Source organism: Artibeus jamaicensis, unplaced genomic scaffold, assembly GCF_021234435.1.
Source record: "Artibeus jamaicensis isolate MK-2021 breed Jamaican fruit bat unplaced genomic scaffold, CSHL_Jam_final contig_444, whole genome shotgun sequence".
Taxonomy (NCBI): Eukaryota; Metazoa; Chordata; class Mammalia; order Chiroptera; family Phyllostomidae; genus Artibeus; species Artibeus jamaicensis.
This window is the reverse complement of record NW_026521831.1, coordinates 1,210,271-1,234,104: the sequence shown is the minus strand read 5'-3', so window position 1 is coordinate 1,234,104 and position 23,834 is coordinate 1,210,271. Positions and strand designations below refer to the sequence as shown.

Below are 23,834 nucleotides of genomic sequence, written 5' to 3'. Positions count from 1 at the left end.
GAAGACAGGCGGTGGTTAAAGGGTACAGACAGAAGACGGGTGAGGTCTGGGACCTAAGGAACAGTGCGGGTGGTGGTAGTTAACAATCTGTATTGTATGCTTGAAGGCTGCTGTGAGAGTAGATTTTAAATGTCCTCACTGTAACAGTAACAACAGAATGGTAATTTGTAAGGTGAAGGATGTGCTAACTCACCTTATTATGGTAGATCTTACAAAATATATGTGTATCAAATTACCACATTATAAATGTGGAGCTTACATAATATTATATGTCAGTTATATCTCTTTAAAACTGGGGGGGTGGATTTTCTGAGAGGAAACAGTGTTCACCTAGAATTCTTTACCCAGCAAGCTGTCAATCAGATTTGAAGATGAAATCAGAACATTCTGAGTTAGGCAACAGCTCCTTCCTCAGGCGCTGTCTGCGGGTTACATTTCACTAACAACAAGAGAGAATATTAAGAGAGATAAGCAAAGAGTCCAGGAGAGAAAATCTAACACAGTGGACCTTGAGGACAGAACCAAGACCGTTAGAATATGAGTGTCAGTTGATACAAGGGGGAAAAAGTTAATTATTTGAAAATATTTGAGAGGAGATTTACATGTCTGTCAGAAATTTTAAGGATAAATTAGTAAAGTGACAGGTACATAGGAAGTTTAACAAAATAACCGAGCCAGGTATTATCTCCAAGGAAATAAAAGAACATGTAAATTTTTTAAAAAGATTTTATTTAATTATTCTTAGAGGGGAAGAGAGGAAGAGAAACATGGATGTTTCGGAGGCCGGCACTCAATCCACTGAGCTACACCAGCCAGGGCTAAATGTGGTTTAAAATATTTCTAATTTATTGATTTTAGAGAGAGACGAAGGGGGTTAGGGGAGAGACAGAGGAAAACATTGATTTGTTGTTCTACTTATTGATGCACTCATTGGTTGATTCTTGTATGTACCCTGACCAGGGATCAAACCCGCAACCTTGGCGTATGGGGAAGACGCTCTAACCAACTGAGCTACCTGGCTGGGGCAAAAACCATTTAAAAATAAATAAAATGAATGGAAATACATTTCTAACATGGTTATAAGTAATATTTATATAGTGTAAATGAGTAATTTAGACAAACATCGTGATAACTTATTAGGAGGAAGGAAGTAAGGGATATCGATTGGAGGACAGGATGTGAAAGCCAAATCATAACTGCCCATGTTAACAAAATAAATAGCCCAGGGACAGGGTTAAAAAGTCATTGAAGAGGAGCCTCACAAATGTGCTGTTAAGAAGTAAGGCAGCAAAAACCAGTTCTGAAAGTGCTTGCCCTTGTGAACAAGGATTGAGGGTAGGAGAGAGACAAATAGTCTGACTCCTTTTTTAATATTTTAAAGATTTTATTTATTTTTAGAGAGAGGGAGACAAACATCAATGTGTGGTTGCCTCTTGTGCGCCCCCTACTGGGGACCTGGCCTGCAACCTAGGAATGTGCTGTGACCATTCTAACCGGCGACCCTGTGGTTTGTAGGCTGAGCCACACCAGCCAGGGCAGTATATTCAAGCTTTTTAGAAATGTATAGGTGAACAGTAGATGAAATAACGAAGTTGAAAGCATAGCTCCTGCAAAGGCAGTAAAGAAAGGGGGGCCTAGTGGTTTTGGATTAGTACCCAACATTGTCAGCTGTGGTAGACGAAGGTCTTGTTTTCTCTTGCAGTTTACCCCTGAATAACACAGGTTTGAACTGTGTGGGTTCATTTCTATGTGTTATTTCTTTTTGATAAATAACTATACTCTTTCCCACCTGCAGTTGGGGGTCTGCAGATGCCAGTGGCTCACTGTATATATTGATCTACACCATTTTATAAAATGGACTTCGTATTCACAGGGGTCCTGGAACCAGTCCTCCACAGATACTGTGGGACACCTAAGTTTGGGGGGAGTCAAGAGTTACATGTGGATTTCTGACTCTGCAGGGGGTCAGCACCCCTGACCCTTTCACTTAAGAATCAAGTGTTTATAAAAAGGTCTTGTAAATTAATAAGAAACAGGAGTATATAATGTAATAAAAATCACCAGAAGATGCACTAGGCAGTTAATAGAACAGATAATGAATATTCAAGTAAAAGTGTTCACCACCCTAAAAGATACCAATCAGATCTGTAAAAAACCGACAGTCCATAGTGTTGACAGAAGTGCAGAGAAACGGAAAATCTCGTAATTTTGACTATAGAATAAATTTTAGTTTTAGAGTAATGTAGTAGAACAAAAGTTTTAAAATCACGTATGCCCTTGTCTCTCTGTCCCCAATTGATTTCTGGGCATCTACTCTGCCAATACAGTTGCGGGGATGTGTATACAAGGGTGATCACTGTAATGTTATAATAGCAAAACTTTAGCGCTAACTTACACGGTATCAGTAAAGTTCTAGTTAAGCACATTGCCGCACATCTGCACAAGTCCCGCCTCCACACGTCTGCAGGCAGTTTTCTCTGGGTGGGCGAGGTCGCTGTTTCTGGCTCATTGTGAACAAATGATCTTTAATGATGCTGTTAGTTATTGTATTCTCCTAGCATTTGTCAGCTTTCCTAGTCTGTTCTTTATTTTCGTGTTAAGGTGGTTCTGAGAGTGAGGATAATCTCTATTATGCCTTAACTTTTGCCTTACTGTTCTGGTTCCCATATTTGCTTGGTTTGAAACCCTTGTATGCCCTGGGAGATTTGCTAACCTTTCACCCCCAGCAGCTTTGACTCACATGATGTGAAGGAATAACCTCACTTCTTGCATAGTTACCAAAATACACTGATTTTCAGCTACTTAAAAAAATTTTTTTATCTTTATTTTTTTAAGATTTTTAATTTGTTTATCTTTAGAGGGGAAGGGAAGGAGAGAGGGAGAGAAACCTCAATGTATGGTTGCCTTTCATGCGTCCTCTGCTGGGAACTGGCCTGCAGGGAACCGGCCTGCAACCCTAGCATGTGCCCTGACTAGGAATCGAACCTCGATTGCCTGGTTCACAGGCCCGCGCTCAATCCACTGAGCTACACCAGCCAGGGCCTTTTTTTTTATCTTTAGAAGGTAAGGAAAGGAGAGAAGGAGAAAAATATCAAGGTGTGGTTGCTTCTGGTGTATCCCCTGCTGGGAACTGGCCCCTGCTGGGATCTAGCCTGCAACCCAGGCATGTGCCCTGATAGGGAATCGAACCTCAATATTTTGGTTTGCAGGCCCGTTCTCAATCCACTGAGCCACACCAGCCAGGGTTCAGCTACTTTTTCTTATTTAGGAATTTCTCTTTTAGCCAAAAACATCCTACTTTTATTTATTCTCAACCCCTTTTCTTAAAATTCAGATTAATTGAGAAAGGGAGATAGGTAATGCAATTATGTAAGTCAAGGTTCAAAGGCCACTAAGAAATGCAGAAGGAAGTATTCACCTGTCCCTTGACTTCCAGCCACCTAAGTCCCTGCCATTGGGATAGTTGGTGGCATCAGTTTCTGTCAGTCCTTCCAGAGATATTTCTTTGTGTAGAGAACCAAAGATACATATTTTTTCTTCTTTTACACCAGTGCATTTTCTTGACAGTTTTTTTCTCCATGAACCCTGAGCTTTGCCCAGCCTCTCTCCCCTGGTTTGTCTGAGAGGGTCTTGTATGCTTTCCATTCAGCAGAGGTGTGGTGACTGGTGTGGTCATCGAGACAAAGGGACAGATTTCCGTACAATGACGAGGGAAGGCAGGCGTGGCATCCTTCCTTGTTCAGGAAGCAACCAGAGGTGCTCCAGGATCTGAGAACTGTTTACAAACAGATTCCTGAGCCCATAGGTTGGTCTGCGGGGCTCCAGTGGCTGTACTTCATTCTCTCCCTGCCTGTTCTGACTGCATTGTGGACTCTTCACTCTAAAGTGTTTGTCTCTTGGTGGTTCTGTCTTTCCTTTTGTACATTTAGGCTGTGCCATTTCCTTTGAGGATGGCACCTCTATACTGGTAATCTCTAGCCCAGATTTCTGTCCCGAGCTTCAGACCCAATTACCAAATACAAGTTGTGCGTTCACTGTCCTTACTCAACTGCCCAGGCTCGGCCTGCCCCGCACCCATCTCCACAGGCGTGTGTCAGCGTCCACTTGGCCTGTACTCCCTTCCCCCCTCTGAATATTTCTTGATTGTGTCTCCCCCTTTTCATGCAAGGCTGCTGCTCTTTGTTTGTTAACCTTGAATTTATAATGCAGCTATTTCCTATTAAAGATGAGGATGGTCATTTTCTTCCTTCCAGTACTGCCTGCAGGTAAGTAATCATTCGTCTTGTCCTTCAGGCTCTCTGCATTCGGGCCTGTCCCTTCTGTCTCATACCTCTCTGTCTGGAGAAGGGGGTACTTCGTCATGGAGATTTATCGATCAGTCACTCTTTTGTGTCTGTAACCCCCTCACCCCTTCCCCATGCCCTCTGTTATATGCTCAGTTCATTTTTTTTCAAGATTTTATTTATTCGTTTTTACACAGAGGGAAAGGGAGGGGGAAAGAGAGGGAAACATCAATGTGTGGTTGCCTCTCCTGCGCCCCCTACTGGGGACCTGGCCCACAACCCAGGCGTGTGTCCTGACCAGGGAATCCAACCACTGAACCTTTGGTTCACAGGCTGGTGCTTAGTCCACAGGACCACACCAGGCAGGGCATATGCTCAGCTCATTTTTATACTGTTTTGTAAAATTTTCATTTTCCAGAGAAAGCTCCTGTACCTCCCTCGTTCTGGCTCCTGAGACACTGGTTTACTCTGTGGTGTGGTATTGTTAGTGTTCTTGGTGTTCTGGTCACCAGGATTCTGAACTTGTCTCTTGCAGGATGTTTGTTTGTCCTGCTCCTGTGCACCAGTTCCTAGAGGACAGGGGGATGTGATGGTGTGTGGAGGGTGCAGGTTGTCACTTCATGCACTTCCATGACTTTTTATTTTTATTATTTTTTTTAACTATTTACTTTTTTTATTGATTATGCTGTTACAGTTGTTCTATTCCCCCTTTATTCCCCTCCACCCTACCCCCCATCCCCACCATCACCCCCCCTTTAGTTTATGACCATGTGTCTCAAGTCCTTTAGATTCTATATTTCCCATGCTATTCTTGCCCCCCCATCTATTTTCTATCTACTGTCTAGACTACTTATTTTCTGTACCTTCTCCCCCCTTCTCCTCCTCCCACTCCCCTGTTGCTAACCCTCCTTGAGATCTTCATTTCTATGTTTCCACTCCTGATCTAGCTGTCCTTTTTGTTTGCTTTCGTTTTAGGTGTGGTTGTTAATAACTGTGAGTTTGTTGTCCTTTCACTGTTCATGTTTCTTTAACTTCTTTTTCTTAGATAAGTCCCTTTAACATTTCCTATAATAAGGGCTTGGTGATGATGAACTCCTTGAATTTGATCTTATCTGAGAAGCACCTTATCTGTCCTTCCATTTTAAATGAAAGTTTTGCTGGATAGAGCAATCTTGGTTGTAGGTCTTTAGATTTCATGACTTGGAATACCTCTTTCCAGCCCCTTCTTGCCTGTAAGGTCTCTTTTGAGAAATCCGCTGACAGTCTGATGGGGACTCCTTTGTAGGTGACTGTCCCCTTAGCTCTTGCTGCTTCTAGGATTCTCTCCTTCATTTGAATCTTGGCTAATGTAATTATGATGTGCCTTGGTGTGTTCCTTCTTGGGTCCAACTTCTTTGGGACTCTCTGAGCTTCCTGGATTTCCTGGAAGTCTATTTCCTTTGCCAGATTGGGGAAATTCTCCTTTATTATTTGTTCAAATAAGTTTTCCACTGGTGGCTGTGCCTTTCCCCCTTCTGGTACCCCTATAATTCGGATGTTGGAGCGTTTAAAGATGTCCTGGAGGTTCCTAAGACTCTCCTCATTTCTTTGAATTCTTGCTTCTTGACTCTTTTTGTTTGGCCATTATTTGCTTTCTTCTGATCCACTCCATTGATTTGAGTCCCAGTTTCCTTTTCATTGCTATTGGTGTCCTGTGCAATTCCATTCATTTCAATGAGTTTCGCCTTCATATATTTGTCTAATTTGTCCGTATAATCAACCAGTTCTGTGAGGATCCTGATCACCAATTTTTTAAACTGTGCGTCTGTGAGTTTTGCTATTTCTTCATCGCTTAGATTTATTTCTGGGGCTCTGAGATCCTCCTGCGCCATTCTTGGTCTGTTCGGGCCCTTTAAGTGTGAGAAGCGGCGGCTTGGATTCCCAGGTCGCTGGGTTGTGACGCTATATGTGGGGGCGTGGCCAGAGCGGGGAAATGGCGACCCCCTCTGCCGCTTCTCACAGCTGGGTGCGGAGGAGCAGTGCCTTAGGTGGTTCACCTGGGCCGGGCCACTCAGAGTTGCTGGGTTATGACGCTGTATGTGGAGGTGGGGTCAGAGCAGGGAAATGGCGGCGCCCTCCACTGCCGCTTGCCGTGGGGACCTGCCGGCCTGGTCCAACCGCCCACTTCCTCGCCTGTCCACCCTCGCACAAATGCGCGACCTCAGTCAACACGCAGCCCCGGCCCGGCTGTCTCCCCCGAGGTCGCTCGCCTGGTTGCTCGCTGGGTCGCTCACTAGGTCTGACCCTGCGTCTGGATTCCGCGGGCCTGAGTGTGTCTGGCCGAGTCCTCCTGTGCAACCCTGCTCCGCCAGCCGCTGGTTTCGCCCCTTACCGGTCAGGCTGAAGAATTTGTTGTTAACGGACTTCCGAAAAGTTCAATTTTCCGTGTTCTGGCTGTGTTTTCTGTTGCTAATATTTAGTTTTCTCTAATCTTGGTTGTGGGAGAAGGCACGGCACATCCACCTATGCCTCCATCTTGGCGGAAGTCCACTTCCATGACTTTTTAAAAAATTATTTATTTATTTACCTTTAGAAGGGAAGGGAAAGAGAGAGGGAGAGAAACATCAATGTATGGTTTTCTTTTGTGCGTCTCCTGCTGGGAACTGGCCTGCAGGGAACCGGCCTGCAACCCCAGTATGTGCCCTGACTGGGAATCGAACCACGATTGTCTGGTTTGCAGGCCTGAGCTCAGTCCACTGAGCTACACCAGCCAGGGCTCATTTCCATTACTTTTCACAGCTAGTGTCTACATAAGATTGAAAGCAGGTGTAGAAAAATAAGTTGAATTAAGATAGTAGAAATAGGTGAATCTGTCTTAAATGTTCTTTTACAATAACAAGATTTAAACAGTGTTTTTACAGTCCTAGTAGGGACTTTTAAACTTCATGTTTTCTTCTCAATAAATTATTTTTGTCCAAAGTTAATTATCCTAAACCATCAGGTTCACAGTTGATCTGAAATCCCTTGGATTTTTATCTCTTATATGAAAATTGTTGACTTTGTTTTAAAGTTCTGTGCCAGCCCACCTGTTGCTCTGAAGTTTTCTGTATTGGCAGCTTGTAATCTGTTGGTTAATTTCCTTGTAAATGTTGAAGGTGTCTGAGTGGAATCCTGGGATGCATGTGGACAGTGGAGTCAGACAACTCCAAGTCCTGGCTCTGGCAGCTCCTAGCTAGGGGGAGCCCTTGGACAAATTACTTAACTCTCAGTCATCCTTTCCTGGGTGCTGGAGATTAGTCACCTGACAGAGTTGGGAGACGTAAGTTAGACGTGATCATAGATGTGAAGCATCTGGCTCTGGGCTTCAGCCACAGTAGGCACGTGATAACTGCCAGCTTCTTGCTTCCCTCCCACCCTTCCCCGCCCCCTACCATTAACTGACTTGGTGTAGAGCAAGGGTGTCAAACTCATTTTCACCAGGGGCCACATCAACCTCTCGGTTCCCTTCAAAGGGCTGGAATAATTTTAGGACTGTAAGGAGTTGAAGTTACATTCGGCCCTTTGAAGGCAACTGCAAGGCTGATGTGGCCCCTGGTGAAAATGAGTTTGACACCCCTGATGTAGAGTTTATTCACTTGTTTCTACCTGATGCATGATTCTGCTAGTTGTTTTGGTAATATCCAGACACTGCCCTGCTGGGGAGTCTCCCACAGCACTCTCTGTCTGCACCGTGAAGGCCGTACTCCTGCTCCCAGCATCTTCCCTGTGTGTTTTCACAGCTCATCCCTTGGTGTGACTTCTGCTGTAACTCAGGGATTCTCCAATTTTTGTGTGTTGAGTGTGTTATCTACTGCTCTCTAACAAATTACTCCAAAACTTAGCAACTTAGACAAAACTTTATGTTATCTTGCTATCTCTGAGTCATGTTTGGGAGTGACTTAGCTGCACTGTTCTGACTCAGATGCTTTTGGGTAAGAGCCACAGCTGCAGGCATCTGAAGGCTTGGTTGGGGCTGGTGGGTCACTTCCAAATGGTTCTCTCACCTGGCTGCTGTCAAGAGATTACAGTTGCTCATCTGCTGTGAGCACTAGGCCTCCTTGCCATCTGGGCCTGTCCCTCTAAGAGCTCAGTGTCCTCCTGATGAAAGCCATTGATCTGTGAGAGCGGGAGGCTCTCAGATCACAGCACCTTTTATTGTCCAGGTCACTCTCCTGAGTGCCTTCCCTTTCCCCCACTGTTTCTGCCTTACTCCATTCCTTAGCAGAGCATCACTAAGTGCCCTACACTCAGAGAGAGATTCAGTTCTTCCTTTTGAGAGGAGGTTTGCTAAGGAGTCTGTGGACATACTTAAAAACTACCGCACTTTACTTTGTTGAAAAGTAAGGTTCTCGAGGCCCATTTCAGATCTAGTGACAGGAGGGGCTTAGAAACCTGCAGTTTGCGCCATTAGTTTACCCTAGTGATCCTGATGTAGGTGGCCTGGGGTCCACACTTTGGAAACATACTGCTCTACCAGATGGGTCACTTGGGCTTTCTTAAATAGTTCTCATTGGTCTCACCTCCATATCTTTGCCCACATAAACAGAGCATACATAACCCCTTTTCAACTGTGGACATCTTTTTTTAGGTCCTGCATAAGTCTAAATACCTCCATGGTGCCGCTAACGAACGTGTGAGCTCCCTGTCCCTTGAACTCCAGTAATAGTCCATCTTTTTCAGCTGTTTGGTTATAGTTACTTTGTTTCAGTGCTGTGCTACTAGTGGCAATTTTAAAAATGATTGTTGTTCTCTTGGCCTGCTCTTCTGCCAGCAGAACTGTGACAGGTCGGCAAGGAGCAGTGTGGCCATTAGCAGTGCACGCCAGGGGAGCAGCTCACACTCCAGTTCTTGGTATTTGTCAGGCATGTGAGTCCCTGCTGTGTGCCAGGCTCGGCTTCAGCTGCACCACAGTTGGAGGAGGCAGATGTGCTCCCAGTGGATGGTGAGGTGACAGTAAACGGGAAAAGTACCATCACATCTGGAACAACATTCTAGGGAAGGATGCTATAAAACGCAGGAGACCTACATGGACATGGTTTTCAGAGAATCTGCCTGAGACTGGAAGGATGAGAAGGAGAAATGACTCTCAGGAAGGAAGGAGCTTGGTGTTTGCTGATGCCTGAGAGGAATGGAGGGTGTGGAGGCCCGGGGCTGAGCTGAGTGGTAGGGAGACCAGAGGCGGCCATGGCCCTGGCTCTGTTCTGCATGCAGTGTCCTGAGCTGTGTTGGTGTGGTGTCCGACCTGGAGCTCCTCTAACTCAGCAGTTGTGGAAATAATGGGGAGAACCACGTGGTAGGTGCACATTCAACTCTGACAGGTTGGAAAAGAGGATTTCTGAGTTAGCTGAGCAGAGGGGAGAACAGGGAAAACTCAAACCTGAGTGGTTGTCAGGGAGACTGTCTTCTCATCTCAGGACATAAAGGTGGGGAGTGACCACAGTAGTACCTGGCGGGGTTTCTGTTGCCGAAAAACGCGATCCTGCCTTCAGAGGTGGTGTGGTGTTCCAGACAGAAAGTCCGTTCAGTGTTACCCATGTTTCTGAGCGCTGAGCTCAGTTTGTAGGTCAACTGCATCTATGTCTCTCTCTCTACCCTCAGTTGGTAGCTGCTGGCACACTTCTGGATTAGAAATGGTGGGGAAGGACGAGGACAGTGAGTGCCTTGTGATGTCTTGCCAGCTTTCCTTCTGTCTAGTCCACCAGTGCTCTTCCCAGCCCTCGTCTCCAGAAGGCTATAATGTGTGGGGTATGGGAGACCTGGTTCTGGCCAGACTCCCCATGGAGACTCCAGAGCTAGTGCTTTGGAAGGTCTTGTCCTCTCTTTTTCTGGTTTCCGCCTATTTGCAAGAGGGTTGGATGAGATGGACTCTAAATTTCCGCTATGTTCTGAGACCATCTCATATGAGCCTGGGTCATAACGCTGTGATCCACCTCTGAACTCAAACTATGAGTTCATGCAGCAGCAGTTACTGTTTCTCCTCCTTCTATGTGGTGGCTGGGCAGCTCTGCTTTCTCGCAGTCTCCCCTGGGTTTACTTGTTTGGCAGCATTCAGGTGGTGAGTTGGTGGGGGCTGCGCTCAGCTGGAACAATGGGTCTCTTCTGTGTACAGTCTTTCATCCTCAGAGGCTAGACCATCTTCTTCACATCACGGTGACATCATTCCAAGAAAGCAAGCCCTGCTGCGCATGCATTTTACCCAGCCTCTGCTTGCTTTGAATTTGATAATGTCCCATTGGCCAAAGCAAGGCACACAGCCAGTACCAAAGTGTGAACACATGAGGCAGTACTGATTAGAGCCACTAGTGTAAGTCTCTCACAGCTCCCATGCTAAATTACCTACCTCCAGTGAGGATTTCCTGTTGCTTTTATCAAAATCTTCTCATCGAATTAGTTGGAATTATAAATCTGATACACTCAGGAGGTAGATTATTGGGAGTATAGAAGTTTTGATTTGCAGAATTAGAACCCCAGGTTAGATCTTAAATGTTCCAGGTTACAAAATAGAGTTCAGATTGTGTTATTGTTCTCCTGGGACCTCTGCTTCTTCGACAAGGTAAAATCGAAGAATGTGGTATTGGGTTATAAAGCTACTTCATAGTTACACTGGACTTTATATCAGCCCTAGTGTGGACTACCAAACATTATCATCGAATCAGTTCTCAAAATCAAGATGTAAACTTATATTGCAAAAGTGGAATATGACATGTAGTAACCTGTGCCGGGGGGGGGGGTTGTGTGTTTGTTTTTTAGCTCTTCAGAGAAGTACGAATAATGAAGATTTTAAATCATCCAAACATAGGTACTTTTTGCTTTCTTAAATACTTCTGGGTCTAAATGCATTCTTGAAAGTATGTCATAAGGCTAAACTTGTATTCCAGGAGAGGTAGGTACACATTTAATAAAATATATATACAGATTGTTCATCATATGTATTAAATTTTTGAAATTACTAATAATGGGTTAAAACTTAGTTAAAAATAGTATAACATCTTCTTTACACAGTGATAGCTCCTACAATCTAAAAATATTACTTCGAAAGTGATGTAGCTCTTAAGACAGTTGTATTAGTTCATTATCAAAATCACTTCTAGGAAGTAAGAGAGGTAATATTTGATATTAAGGCTATCCTATTAATAGCCTATCCTATTCCTGAGGCACAAGAAGAGAATGGAGCCACAGGAGAGAAGCCGTTTCATCCAGTCTAAGCTACCATTATTTAAAAAACATTATTTTATGAACCACCAAGAAATAACAGTGCTACCAAGCCATCATCCCATTATCAGTGGTATTTTAAAATGTGAAAAAAATATTCATCTTAAAATCAGTAAAATATGTGGAAAAGAAAAATAACAAGGAATTTAATAATGGAAAGAAAATCTTTCTTCACTTTATTTTAACCTTTGGGGTTAGCCAGCCAATTCTGGATTTCAAATTCTAACTTTTCACCTAAAAATACTTTCTTACTATTGCCTAGAACTAGCTAACTCAAACATATTTATTTTTTAATTACATAAGTTATATATACCCTTACAGGCGTTTTCTCTGCTTATTACTAAATGACATCTTTGATGATAGATGTAAATGTCTAAAATTTTAAATTTCTTTAAATAGTTTTAAAATAGTTTTTCCAGGAGAGCTAATATTTGCATTGGGGTTTTTAGAAAGGTTTTATTTATATGTTGATGGTTTATTAGCATATATGTCTTAAATTTTTTCAGTGATTTTTTCTTAACAGCTTGAACATATATCATCTTAGAAATATGATAGTTTTATCAGTTCAAGAGAGATATATTAAATTCTGCATTGGGCACTTTATTTGATCTAATACTCTGTGTTAAAGCATTAGTAAATAGCCCAAAATATAAAAGATGACTACCCTTTCCTTCCTGTGGTAAATCCAATTTTAAAGCATGTATTACCAAAATAAAGTAGAATGCGAAATAGTGATTTGATAGCTTTAGAAATTTCAGTTTTATTTTAAAATGTATATATTTGATCGATTGTTGTATAGTTTTATGAATTAGCAGTAACAGGGATATTATTTCTGTCTGTAACAGGAACTGTTACAGCAAAGTTACACTGACCCATTGAAAATAATTATTTTCAGTTAATTATAGTACAATCCCCTCTTCTTCTTTCCATCTCTGTCTTCAGAATAGTAACGAAACAACCTTTTTTGGGGGGAATTGTAATGTTTCCCAAGCAACAAAAGTCTCAAGTGGAATTATATATATCCTTAAAGCCAGAACAACAAGTGAACGAACTTGCAGGAGTAGAGTAGGTCTGAGCAGTCCCTGCAGTTCGAATGGGAAATAAGAATGCTTTTCCTAAGGTGCAAAGGCTGCTGGGAGGGCAGCGAGCCAATGTGGCCGTACCAGACAGTGACAGAGGGATGGGGCCGGACACATTTTTCTGGACTGCTGAGTGCACGCTTCCACGGTCCCAGAACCCAGAAATCATCATTTTAATGGGATTCCATGCTTTACCAGCTCTTTTCTGTTCTTGAAATATCTGATAACTTTCCTAAAAGCAGTTTTTAGAGGGCCAGCCATTAAAATCTTAAACAGAAAAGGTTACTTTGTATAGTTACAGTTTATATGTACATGGTATATGCATACAAACATTTGTTACTTTTTCTCCTCTATCCTTTTACCTTGACCAGTGAAGTTATTTGAAGTCATCGAAACTGACAAAACACTCTACCTTATCATGGAGTATGCAAGTGGAGGTAAGATATTGGTGTTGTTTTTCTTTCTTCCCTTTAGAAGAGTACACATCCCTACTGTCCATTCAGGTAGTTGTTAAGGGTTCTTTAATACCCACAATCATAATACAATAAGAGGAGAATCAGAAAAGCTGACTGTTAGCATTTTGTAGGTTGCTGTTGTTTCACTATTAGCATTTTTAATTGACAGTATCTAAATACTTGGATTCTTTCATTGTACTAAAATATCCATAAGATAAAAGTTAGCATTTTAACTAACTTTTATCTTTTGGATAGTTCAGTGTCATTAAGTAATACAAATTGTTTGAGTGTCACCGCCACGTATCCACAAAACTCTCTTCATCTTGAAAAACTATAGCTCTGTCCACAGTAAACACAACCTGCCCCGCCCCCCAGCCCCTGATAACCAACCTTCTGCTCTCTCTTTCTCTCTAAGAATTTAACCACCCTAGGGACCTTATATGAGTGGAATCATACAATGTTTATCCTTTTGACTGCCTGTGTCACTTAGCATAATGTCCTGAAGGTTTATCCATATTGTACCATCGGACAGGATTTCCTTCCTTTTTAAGGCTGTATAATATTCCATTATTATATGTATGGTATGAGTACATATGCATGCCACATTTTGTTTGTTCTAAATGTAACACTACATTAGTCTGTTTGAAATAATTATGTACTGCATGTTGGATTGTTTCTCTGTATCAGATTGTAATGTTAAAGGTATCCATTTTTCCCAAGGCCAGATATAGTGGTTCTACTGCGTATGGTTAGATTTTCCTCAAAGATTAAGGACTAGTAATTATTTGCCTTCAAGTTTATATAAATGTTGACATTTTTTGATATGAATAAACAAGGTCTATCCAGAAAGTATCCAGCAATGTAATATTAAAAACAGAGGCACTTTTCGAAGAAAATACAAGGTTTGAGAAACATTGTATACAGGACAATGATGCCTCAGTTCCCTTCAACAGAGGCACCTTGGGACCTCACACAGTTCACCCAGTGTCACTCCCACTGTTCAGAACACTGTAAAATGCTTAGTTGGAATCACCATCAGCAGCCCCGTCGTATCTTCCTGAATCTCACTGATGGTCTGAAATCTCTTCCCTTTCAAAGGTGATTTTAGTTTTGGGGAAAGGCAGAAGTTGCAGGGCACCAAATCTGGGCTGTAGGAGGGCTGGGTCACCTGGGTGACTTGATGTTTCACCAGAAAACTCTGCACGAGACGTGATGCATGAATGAGCGGGTTGTTGTGATGAAGCTGCCAATCACCGGTCACCCACGGCTGCGGCCATTTTCATCGTATTGCACCTCTCAACTGACGAAGATCACAGGTAGTGCTGCTTATTAATTGTTTGGTCAGGAGGGGCGAGCAGACTCTTGATGGACAACACCTTCCCAACCAGAAAACACAGTTAACATGGTCCTGACCTTGTTGCAACTTTGCTACACCTTCTTTGGGCATGGAGAACCAGGTGACTGACTTCCATTGGGATGGCTGGGCCTTCCCGTCCTGGTCATACGCACCGCAGACCCGTGGTCAACTCCAGTCATGACCTTCTTGAGGAAACCAGTTCATTGGTAGCCGTCTGAATCAAGTCGTTGGGAACTGCAGCCTGATGTTCCTTCTGCTCTGGTAGCAGAAGCCACAGAATGAATTTTGCCACAAAACGTTTCATGCCAGGACCTTGCGTCAGAATCCCGGACACAGTCATTTCTGGAACCCCCAGCTCCACTTCCAGTCCTCACACTGTCGGCCGCCGATCTTTGTCGACTGCAGCCCGTCCACGTTCAACAGTCTTAGGTGATCTGCTTGTCGCAGGCCTTCCAGAGTGTGGATCACTTTCAACAGGTTCTCGATCGTCTCTGAAGCATGTGTCCCGCTTGTATTTGCGCTGCACTCATATCATGATCTCTGAAAGCCTCCAAATCATCCCAGTAGTTTCTACGGAATAGTGTTCAGGCTTAAAGCAAAATTTGACGTGGATTCGTTGCTCTGCTCACTCAGTCGTTTTGAATGCAGTGGCCGCACGGTGCACATGCTCACTCAGTGCCATCTACCACCCCCACTGACTAGTCAGTGAAGTCGTCATTGTTCACACATGAGCATTCTAGTCCACTCTCCGTGGCTGCCAGGTTACATCCAAAAAACTTGTGTAGACTGTTCTCATTATATTAACAATGGCTGGGCTTTTTCCAGACAGACCTTGTATATGGCTGTTGTCTTTTACGAAGATTCTCAATGTAGGGTTGAGGTTGGGGTAGGCTTGTAGTTTTTGAACCATGTGTGAGTTGGTCTGTGGAGCTCAGAAGCTTTGCTGCTTATTTTTTTGTTTCCTACCTCTAGCACAGTGTCTGGCAGATTCTCAACAAACAAGAATTGAACTGGATTTATGGAATGATAAACTCCTAGGAACATACTCTGACTCTATAGCTTAAATTGTTTGGGTTGGAGTTTTATTTTATCGTGAGCACTTTGATCCAGGTTGTAAAACAGAAAGTTGAATCACAGCCTCATTGTAGTGAGTTTACTATTAAATAAAAAATAAGAAGCCTGCTGAGAGCGAGAATAAGTTCTAGTAGGCATGCCTCTGATACCACTTATTCATACTCCTGATTTGTTATTAATTGTATGATTTGTTTTAAATGTGGTTGGAAAATTTGGTTGGGATTTTCCAACTGAATAGTAGTAGGAAGAGCTGGAGGTTAATTGCAGAACAAAAATCTGTATGGAGTCCTATACCTTCTACTCATCTTCCGGAGTGAAGTTCATTACCTTTTCATCTGCGTAGCCTATGCAGTGCACAAACGCCCTCCTTCTCTAACCTGATCTCTCCTTGACCGTCACAGTGACTCCATGATGTGGCCAGGCTCGCACCCTTGACAAGTAGAGTCTGGGACATCTCACTGCAGTCCCTTTGCCAGGTGTGGAGCGCAGCCTTCTGGCACCACATGCCCCTCCTGGTTGTGTTATTTGATCATGGCTTTCTGTGTCCATCTAGTTTAGGCACCAGGTTGTAGGGGTTGCTCTTACATAGGGCAAGACAAAAACATCTGAGAAGCATTCAGCTTTTTTTAAAGACTTTATTTCTTTATTTTAGAGGAAGGGAGGGAGAAAGGAAGCGAGGGAAACATTGATGTGTGAGAGAAACATCAATCAGTTGCCTCTAACACACCCTAGCTCACAGCCCAGGCATTCGCCCTGACTGGAATCGAACCATCGACCATTCCTTTTGCAGGATGACATCCAGTCCACTGAGCCACACCCGTCAGGGTAACATCCAGTTTTAGTAGAAAGAGGATGGGCTTTGGGAAAGAAAGGAGGGGTCAGTCTAGCCAGGGCCTCTCATGGGCAGTGCAGCCTGGTAAGTGCCGTACACATCTCCGAGTTTCTCAGGGACTTGCTAAGAGGGCCCTCCCTCGAGGAGCATTGTTAAAGCGCCCGTGGTGGTCTGTTGGCCTAGGCTGTTTGTTCTGACCACCTCAGCATAGCACTCTAGGTCTCCGGGACATCTCTTTCTGTGATTGTTTGTGTTTGCCATTTTGAATAACTAAAGTTTGTTTAAATTTACTACCTACTTCTCCCAAGCCTGATATGTTTCAGTTTAGTAGAATCATTAGACTTACTAGAATTGGAAGGAATCTCAGAAGTCATCCTAATTTTTGTAGATGAAACTAAATCCTTGAAAGGTGTTCTGTGCCAACAGTTTCATCAGTAGTGGCAGGACTTGAACCTGCACCCAAGGCCTTTCTGCACTGCCCTGTTCAGTGTCCTTCCATTAGCTGTCAGGTCACTGACCTGTTTGCTGTTGTTTCTCCAACAGATAGCCTTGAGAGGTTTTCAGGTTAGCTGCCTAGTCTGAGTGCTAAGTACATTTTTAGTAAAGGGAAAAGATATCTGGGTTGAATTCCTAATTGACAACTTAGTAATTGTGAGTATGACTTTATGGTTCCTAAATCTCTTCAGAGGTTTCTATTGTATTTGCATGTATGAAAGTATTTTAAAATTATGTTGACAAACTTGGACTTTGTCAGTGGGAGAAGAGAGACTATAAAATGACCTCTTACAAGGATCACTCTGGCTGCTGGATGGGGAGAGGGTCAGGGCCCAGAATAAGCTGTGCCCGGGTCCCTACCAAAGCCCACTGGACCCTTCAGGCCTTCGCCCTTCCTACCCATGCCTGTGCCCATCTGCCACCTCCCTTGCTGTGTGCTCTCAGCAGTCGGCAACATGCTTGCACACACAGACACACTGCCTGTTCCTTTCCCCATTGTTTTCTCTATAGCACTTCTCGTCATTTGACATACTGTGTATTCTTTTGTCTGTTTGTTGTTACCTGTCTCTCCCACTAGAATGTAAATGCCAAGAGGAAAGTGACTTGCTTTATTCACAGCTCTGTTTCTCTAGAGCCTGGGACAGTACCTGGCAGTCAGTAGGTACTCAATAAGTACTTGTGGAATGAATGAATATATCCAGGAAATGCTGCTTTGTCATAATCCTACAGTGAAGACATCCTCTTTTAACACAAATAACTTACCCAGTTTAACTCTCAATTTTTATTGCCAAGTTTATATTAAAACATAATCTTTAAAATAAAAGTTGTATAATTTAAACCTGAGAATTTAATTTCAAGGCTTTTCTGTAGCTTCAAGATTTTGTTGATGAACTTTGCCCGCAGTACACTTAAGGCTAACTTAGTATAAATTCCACATACTTCTGTTTATCTTCATACCTATATTTAAAAATAAAAATTAAGGCATTGCTAAAAATGAAACATCAATTTATGGGAAATTAATGCTCAGAAGTAGGACTTTTGCTTACTTTTATTTCTCTCAATTATAGGTGAAGTGTTTGACTATTTGGTTGCACATGGAAGAATGAAGGAAAAAGAAGCAAGAGCTAAATTTAGACAGGTATGGATTTATGTACCTTTAGTTTATTAATTTGATAAAGTTATCTAACTTGAACCCTGAAACAAACAAGTGTTTTCCCACATGAATGGTTACAGGGCCCATAGGGTGGAGCAGGGCTGGGCCGTTCGGTTCAGCACAGACACATGAAGTGCCTCTGGTGCCTGAAGCGCTGCCGTGGAGCTGTCCTTGGGCTCTTTCTGGGCTTGCAGTTGTCATTTCAGTCTCACTGTTACCCTTAGTTTTTGACAGTTGAGTCTTAAAAAAAAACTAGATTCTTTCATAATCATCTTCAAGTTTTTAGCAATGAGAATGCTAGAGTCCCAAAATTCATTATTAGTTTTGTCTTACAGAAGCCAAAACCAAACAGAACTGACTCTGTTAAATAACTACTTAACCTCCTTGTTTTGTCTTTATGCTGGTCTTTAAAGAGACGCAGGTTTTCAGCATAAAGGTGATTTAACTATCTTTATTAATAATAATTATAGTTTATTGATTGGTCATTACCTGCAGACCCTGGAATGGGTGCTTTACCTACATTAATATAATTCTTGCAGCAGCCTTGTGAGTTAAGGAGTATTATGCCTATTTGCTAAAAATAAGGAAACCAAGGCAGAAGCAGATTAAATAATTTACCCCAAATTTGTTGTCTGGCAAGTAAACCTTCCATTGATTCAGTCCCAGATCCTGTGACTCTGAAACTCAAATTTTTAATTGTTACGTTGTGCTATTTTGAGGCTAAGAATCAACAAGCTCTTTCTATGAAGGGCCACACAGTAAATGTTTTAGGCCTTGTGGGCCATACAGTCTCTGTGGCAACAAGTCAGCTCTGAGGGTGGGGGGCATGCAGCTGTAGGCCACCCATGCTCTCACCGATGCTCTCACCGTTGGTCCCCAACAAAGCTTCCTCCACCAAAACAAGTGGTGGACCAGGGTGGACCTGCAGGCCAGGGTGGCTCACCCTTGATTTAGAGGAAGGGAAGGAGCAGGTACTCGATTCCTTTTAAAATTGACTCTGTATTCCCATAATTGTAAGTTTTCTTAATTAAGTGGCAGAATAGCTTCATTTTTCTCAGAACTTTAAATTTTTTGTTTTATTCACTGATAATAAGGTTGTCGAGATAGAGATACAGACAGTAACTGAAGAGGCAGTTTTGGCTGATTTTCTTTTTTTTTTCTTTTTCTTTCTCATTGCCCTCACATGCCTTCAAGAGCCAGCCCTGTACTCGGGACGGCCCTCCTGGACTGAGAGGGAGGTTGCTGTGTGTCCTGCCGGACTCCCCTGTTACCCTGGGCACAGGCGGGCGGAGAAAGCATAGGCCAGGACGCAGTGTTAGCTGATTTTCAAGATTTCTCTTAACATTTGCCTCTCGATTTGCTTAGTCTAGAGTTTATAGTTAAGGACTTGCTTACGAGTTTCTTAACTTTTGCTGTTCCTCAAATTTAATTTTAAAAGTTTAAAAAATACTAATGGTACTTTAATCTATTAAGTATGAAAGTTGAAGCTAAATTTTGGCGCCCATTTAACTTCTCTGATCCTCAGTTCTAGTTATAAAAGAGGAAGTTATGATTGGTGAATTACGCAGTTTTTCTCAGTTCTTTTACTTTATCCTGTGGCCCATGGAAGGAAACTCCAGTTTTTCTTTATTACAAGACAAGTCTGTTTGGTCCTTTCCATAGCTGTACTCTTATTTTTTATAAATTGACCACCTAAAGTCAAGATCTTTTTTCCTCATAAAACTTCTCTTCTCACTCAGATGAAAGTTTCCGACTTGCGGACATTAGCGGACTGTGGTTTTACTGACTGAGGAGGAGGCTGGCAGCGGTGACGGCCCTGGGCCTGGACCCGCCCTGCGGGGCCTTTAGCACTTAGACCTTTAACTCTCTTTTCTGCCGTCTGTTCCCATTCCCCTGGTGGGACCTGGCTTGTCAGAAGGACTTAGACATTTACTAACCGGAATTCTGAGGCTGTCCTTGGGGCACCTTAACTGGTCCAGTGTGGTGAGCAGGGGGCATCCCTGGAACAGGTCACTCACACACACCGCGACCGTGCCAGTTCATGGGGGGAGACCTCCCCGGTGAGCCAGTAGAGTCATGTGCAGGTTACGTGGAGAGAGAGAGAGCTCACGCGACAGAAGCGAGCAGAGCGAGCATCTGGTGTCCTGTCCTGGTCACTGGCGGTGTCCACGGGTGGAGAGCCAGGTGTCGGTCTCAAGCGTGGGGCTGCAGTGGCAGCATGTGTCTGGCAAGGCTGAGAGCCTGACCTGAGGTGCCGCTGAGCTTGAGCAGTGGGTGGTCGAACAGTGAGTGCTAGGCCACCAGGGGCGGGGGTCCTGCTCATACCATTGTCCAGATGGGGGTCCTTATCCAAGTTGTGGTTTTAGACGTCCAGCCCCTCTGAGGCTGTTTCCATTGCACCCCACTACCTCAGTGTTGTCAGGGCTCGTCCTGACCCCACATTGAATTATCAGAAGTGTCCAAACAGTTCACTCTGCTCTTGCTCTGTACATTCAGGAATGGTAGTCTCTGTGCTTTGACAGCTAGTGACTTGGTATACAGCACTTAACAGCGCCTGTCACCCTGTCTCCTTGCCACACTAGTTCCGTAAGATGGCTCATTCAATCCTGGGAGGGTCGGGCGTGATGGTGCTGTTCCTGCGTTTCTCTGTTTCTCATTGCCATGCTCCCCAAATGTTCATAAGTCACCCTTCCTTTGATAGATAAAAAAGCTTTTCTTTTTATGACAAAGCAGAAGGTACACCACATACAAAGTCCACTGTGCATAATTGTTTGCTGTCAAAAATGAGCCCTTCTTCCCACAGTCATTGGCAGATGGGTTTTCCTTTTCCCCCTTCCTCACCACTCTCATTCTAGTTACTGCTTACACGGTTTTTGGCTGAGCTCTTGTTCTTTGAAAGAGAGACACTAGACTCCTGGTCCTGCCTTGTCTCTTCTCCTATCTTGGTGGGTTGGAGGCCCTACTGCTTCTGTCCTGTCTCATGTGACCAGAAGTGAATTGGGCTTGCCTTTCCATTCTGACCTGGGAAACACCTGGGTTCTCAGCCTTCTTTGGAAGTAACTGCTTCTAGCTTGAAAGCAGAATGCCAAAAAAAGGCAATAATTAATTGAATATTTTCACATTATTGTGGCATTATTTTAGTTCTGAGCTCTTTGGAGGTAAAAAGAAAATTCTTTAATCTCCTTGAGGAAAGTGAAGGAAATTGTTAAATCTGATTCAAAAGCAGAATGCGGAAACAACCTACTAGAGAAATACCAGTATGAGGGGGAAATCTGAGAGAAAATTAGATCAGGCGGAAGTGTGATCAAAGTTACCTGTGTTCTAGGCAGCAAGCCTGTGACTTTGGGAAAACAAAGTTGTTTCCGTTCCCAGTGCCCCTGCTGACAACACAGAAACAGCATTTCAGGTGCCAGCTGCTCTGAGCCCCACACGCTGGCCCTGGGGCTGGGGACCTGGTCAGCTGGGGGCGGTCAGGCCTCCTGAATAGTCACTTCGTCCTGAGCTGAAGTCTGCTGAGGGAGACCCTGGCTTGGTGCTCCCCCACCTTGACACAGCCCAGGTTCTCCTTGCTGCTTATTCCAAACCAAAACCGCACCTGACAGAACAGCCCTCTGAGTTTCGATGTCTAGTGTAGGTGAGTACACGTGGCCTCCAGTTCAAATTTGATAATGATCTGAACTGGAGAAACAAGTGGTATTTTCATTATAACCCCAGCTCTGTGTGTGTGTGTGTGTGTGTGTATGCACCGGGAAACATAGGGATGGGTTTGGTCCACCATCAGAGCACAAGCCTGGGTTGCAGGACAAGTCCCCAGTTGGGGGCGCATGAGAGGCAACTAACTGATTGATGTTTCTCTCATACATTGATGTTTCTCTCCCTTTCTTTCTCTCTCCTTTCCTCCTTTCTCTACAAATCAATTAAAAAAATTTTTTTTCAAAAAGAAAAAGACTAGAAGCAAATACACCAAAATAAGAGATGTTTTCTCTGTTTGGTGGTAATGCCAGAATGTATTTATATAAACTTTTCTGTATTCCTTAAAATTTCTATAATGGGCATATAAACTTTTATAATTAGAAAAAGAGACTTTTGAATTACTAGTAAATGTGAAATTTCCTCAAAACAATTGTTTCACAGTGTTAACCATAGGACTAATGAAAAACCAACTGCAAGCATACCATCTGCCAAGAGTGGGAGGGTCCTTACTGAGAGAGCAGCAATCATTTTCATGGTTTGTAGTTCATGTACATAATTTATTCTTCTACTTTTAAGAAAGAAGAAACTGATCCTCTGAGAAGGGAAGTAACTTTAGCTGTCCTTGAACCCATGTCAGCCAAAAGGAAGAGAGTGTTATAGGGAGCAGGTTGCTGGGAAGCATAGTAATTAACGGGAGAACCAACCTGGGTGAACAGCTGGCCATGGCCAGTCTAGAACTGCCAGTTTGGTTTATAGTTGATGACAGGGACCTGGTAAGTTTGCCCCAGAGCCATCTGGTCTCAGACCAGGGGACAGCTGGGTTTACCCAGATCCTCAAAAATACTGCGTATTAAGGGATAGGGCCCCACAAGAGGTGGCCATTCCAGTTAAACTAGAAAGAGCAAGAAGGACACCTGCACCCGCCTCTTTTTACCAACCCCCCCCCCCCGAACTTCTTCAAATTAAGAAGTTCAGAGCCTGAGAAAATGACGTTGGGAGATCCACACAGACACTCAGGTGCTCACTGAGTATTTAGCACATGTGAACAAAAGTGACTCGTTTTCATCTCATTTACGGCTCTGCACCAGTGATGACTGTTAATGTGGCGTCTCTCCTGTCCAGATAGTGTCTGCAGTCCAGTACTGCCACCAGAAGCGGATCGTTCACAGAGACCTCAAGGTGAGCCCGGCACCTTCCCAGGGGACTGTGCATAGCTGTCCACGCTGCCATGACACAGGAGGCATGGGTAGACTGCTTTTACGTGTGTTCAAATAAGTCCTGTAGTAATTGACTCTTAATCCACTTACAGTGAAGAGCATTAGAAATGAAAATGAGTTTGTTAGAAGTATTTTACATCACAGTCAACGTGGCTTGTAGTTGGTTTCTGGAGAAAAACCATCACACCAGCAGACAGATGGGGGCCTCCACGCTCCCACCCGGACAGCCTCCTCCGTGCCCCTGGCCCCCTTTCTGTTTCTCTCCGTCAACAGCAGTGGCATTTTGAGACGTCCTTCACAGTCCACTCTGCCCTCACTCTTGGCCTAGGGTAAGGTTTTCTGTTTCACAGAGAAAATGAAAACAGCAAGCAGAAATTGCCTCAGTTTCCTAGCAGGTCCTCACATAGCTGCATCCGACCCACCCTTCACCTCTCAGAACTGTCATCTTGTCACAGGACAGGGTGCTTCTGTGTCTGGGTCCCATCTCCCCCTAGGTGCTGCTGTGCTCTGTGTGTCTCCTGGCACGCTTTCCTGCTCTCAGTTGCACCCTCACCAGCAGCGTCCACCGAAGCTGCGTGAGTCTGCACCGTCCTTCACCAACACCCTTCCAGACCTGCCCTGGCCTCCTCCCTCTCATGGCCGTCTTTCCCTGAACACTGCCTCCGTGCTCCCCTAACTGGTTCTCACATGATTGTCATTGGCTCTCTGGTTCTTCTCTGCTCCCACCCTCGCTGCACTCAGCATCCGCTCTAGTAACTGCAGTGGCTGCCTGCATGTTCGTCACCCGAGTCCATTGCTGAGTCAGAGCACTCGCCCAGTGTCCAGCTCACAAAAGAACACTTTCACCTAAGCATCCTCGGGTACCTTGGGCTTCACAGGTTCACAGCATGAAGCTCTTCCTGTTTAAACTGAACATTCATTTCTTGTCTCAGGACCTCTTGTCTCCTTTGCTCTCCCATCTACTCA

General features: G+C 43.9%; 1 protein-coding gene and 1 non-coding gene across 7 annotated transcripts in view; one reads left to right on the top strand and one right to left on the bottom strand.

Annotated features, from left to right (window-relative positions):
* MARK3 (microtubule affinity regulating kinase 3) overlaps positions 1–23,834 on the top strand; it is a 124,715-nt gene that overhangs the window by 46,911 nt on the left and 53,970 nt on the right. For all 6 annotated transcript variants that reach the window (XM_053666019.1, XM_037164233.2, XM_037164235.2 and 3 more), the window contains 4 exons: positions 11,052–11,100; positions 12,964–13,029; positions 17,873–17,943; positions 22,774–22,830. In XM_053666019.1, coding sequence (XP_053521994.1) covers positions 11,052–11,100; positions 12,964–13,029; positions 17,873–17,943; positions 22,774–22,830 — 243 coding nt within the window. The remainder of the gene's footprint in view (positions 1–11,051; positions 11,101–12,963; positions 13,030–17,872; positions 17,944–22,773; positions 22,831–23,834) is intronic.
* LOC119063126 (small Cajal body-specific RNA 11) lies at positions 19,131–19,269 on the bottom strand. Its single transcript, XR_005085101.2, has one exon. It is a non-coding gene; the product is annotated as a small Cajal body-specific RNA 11 (non-coding RNA).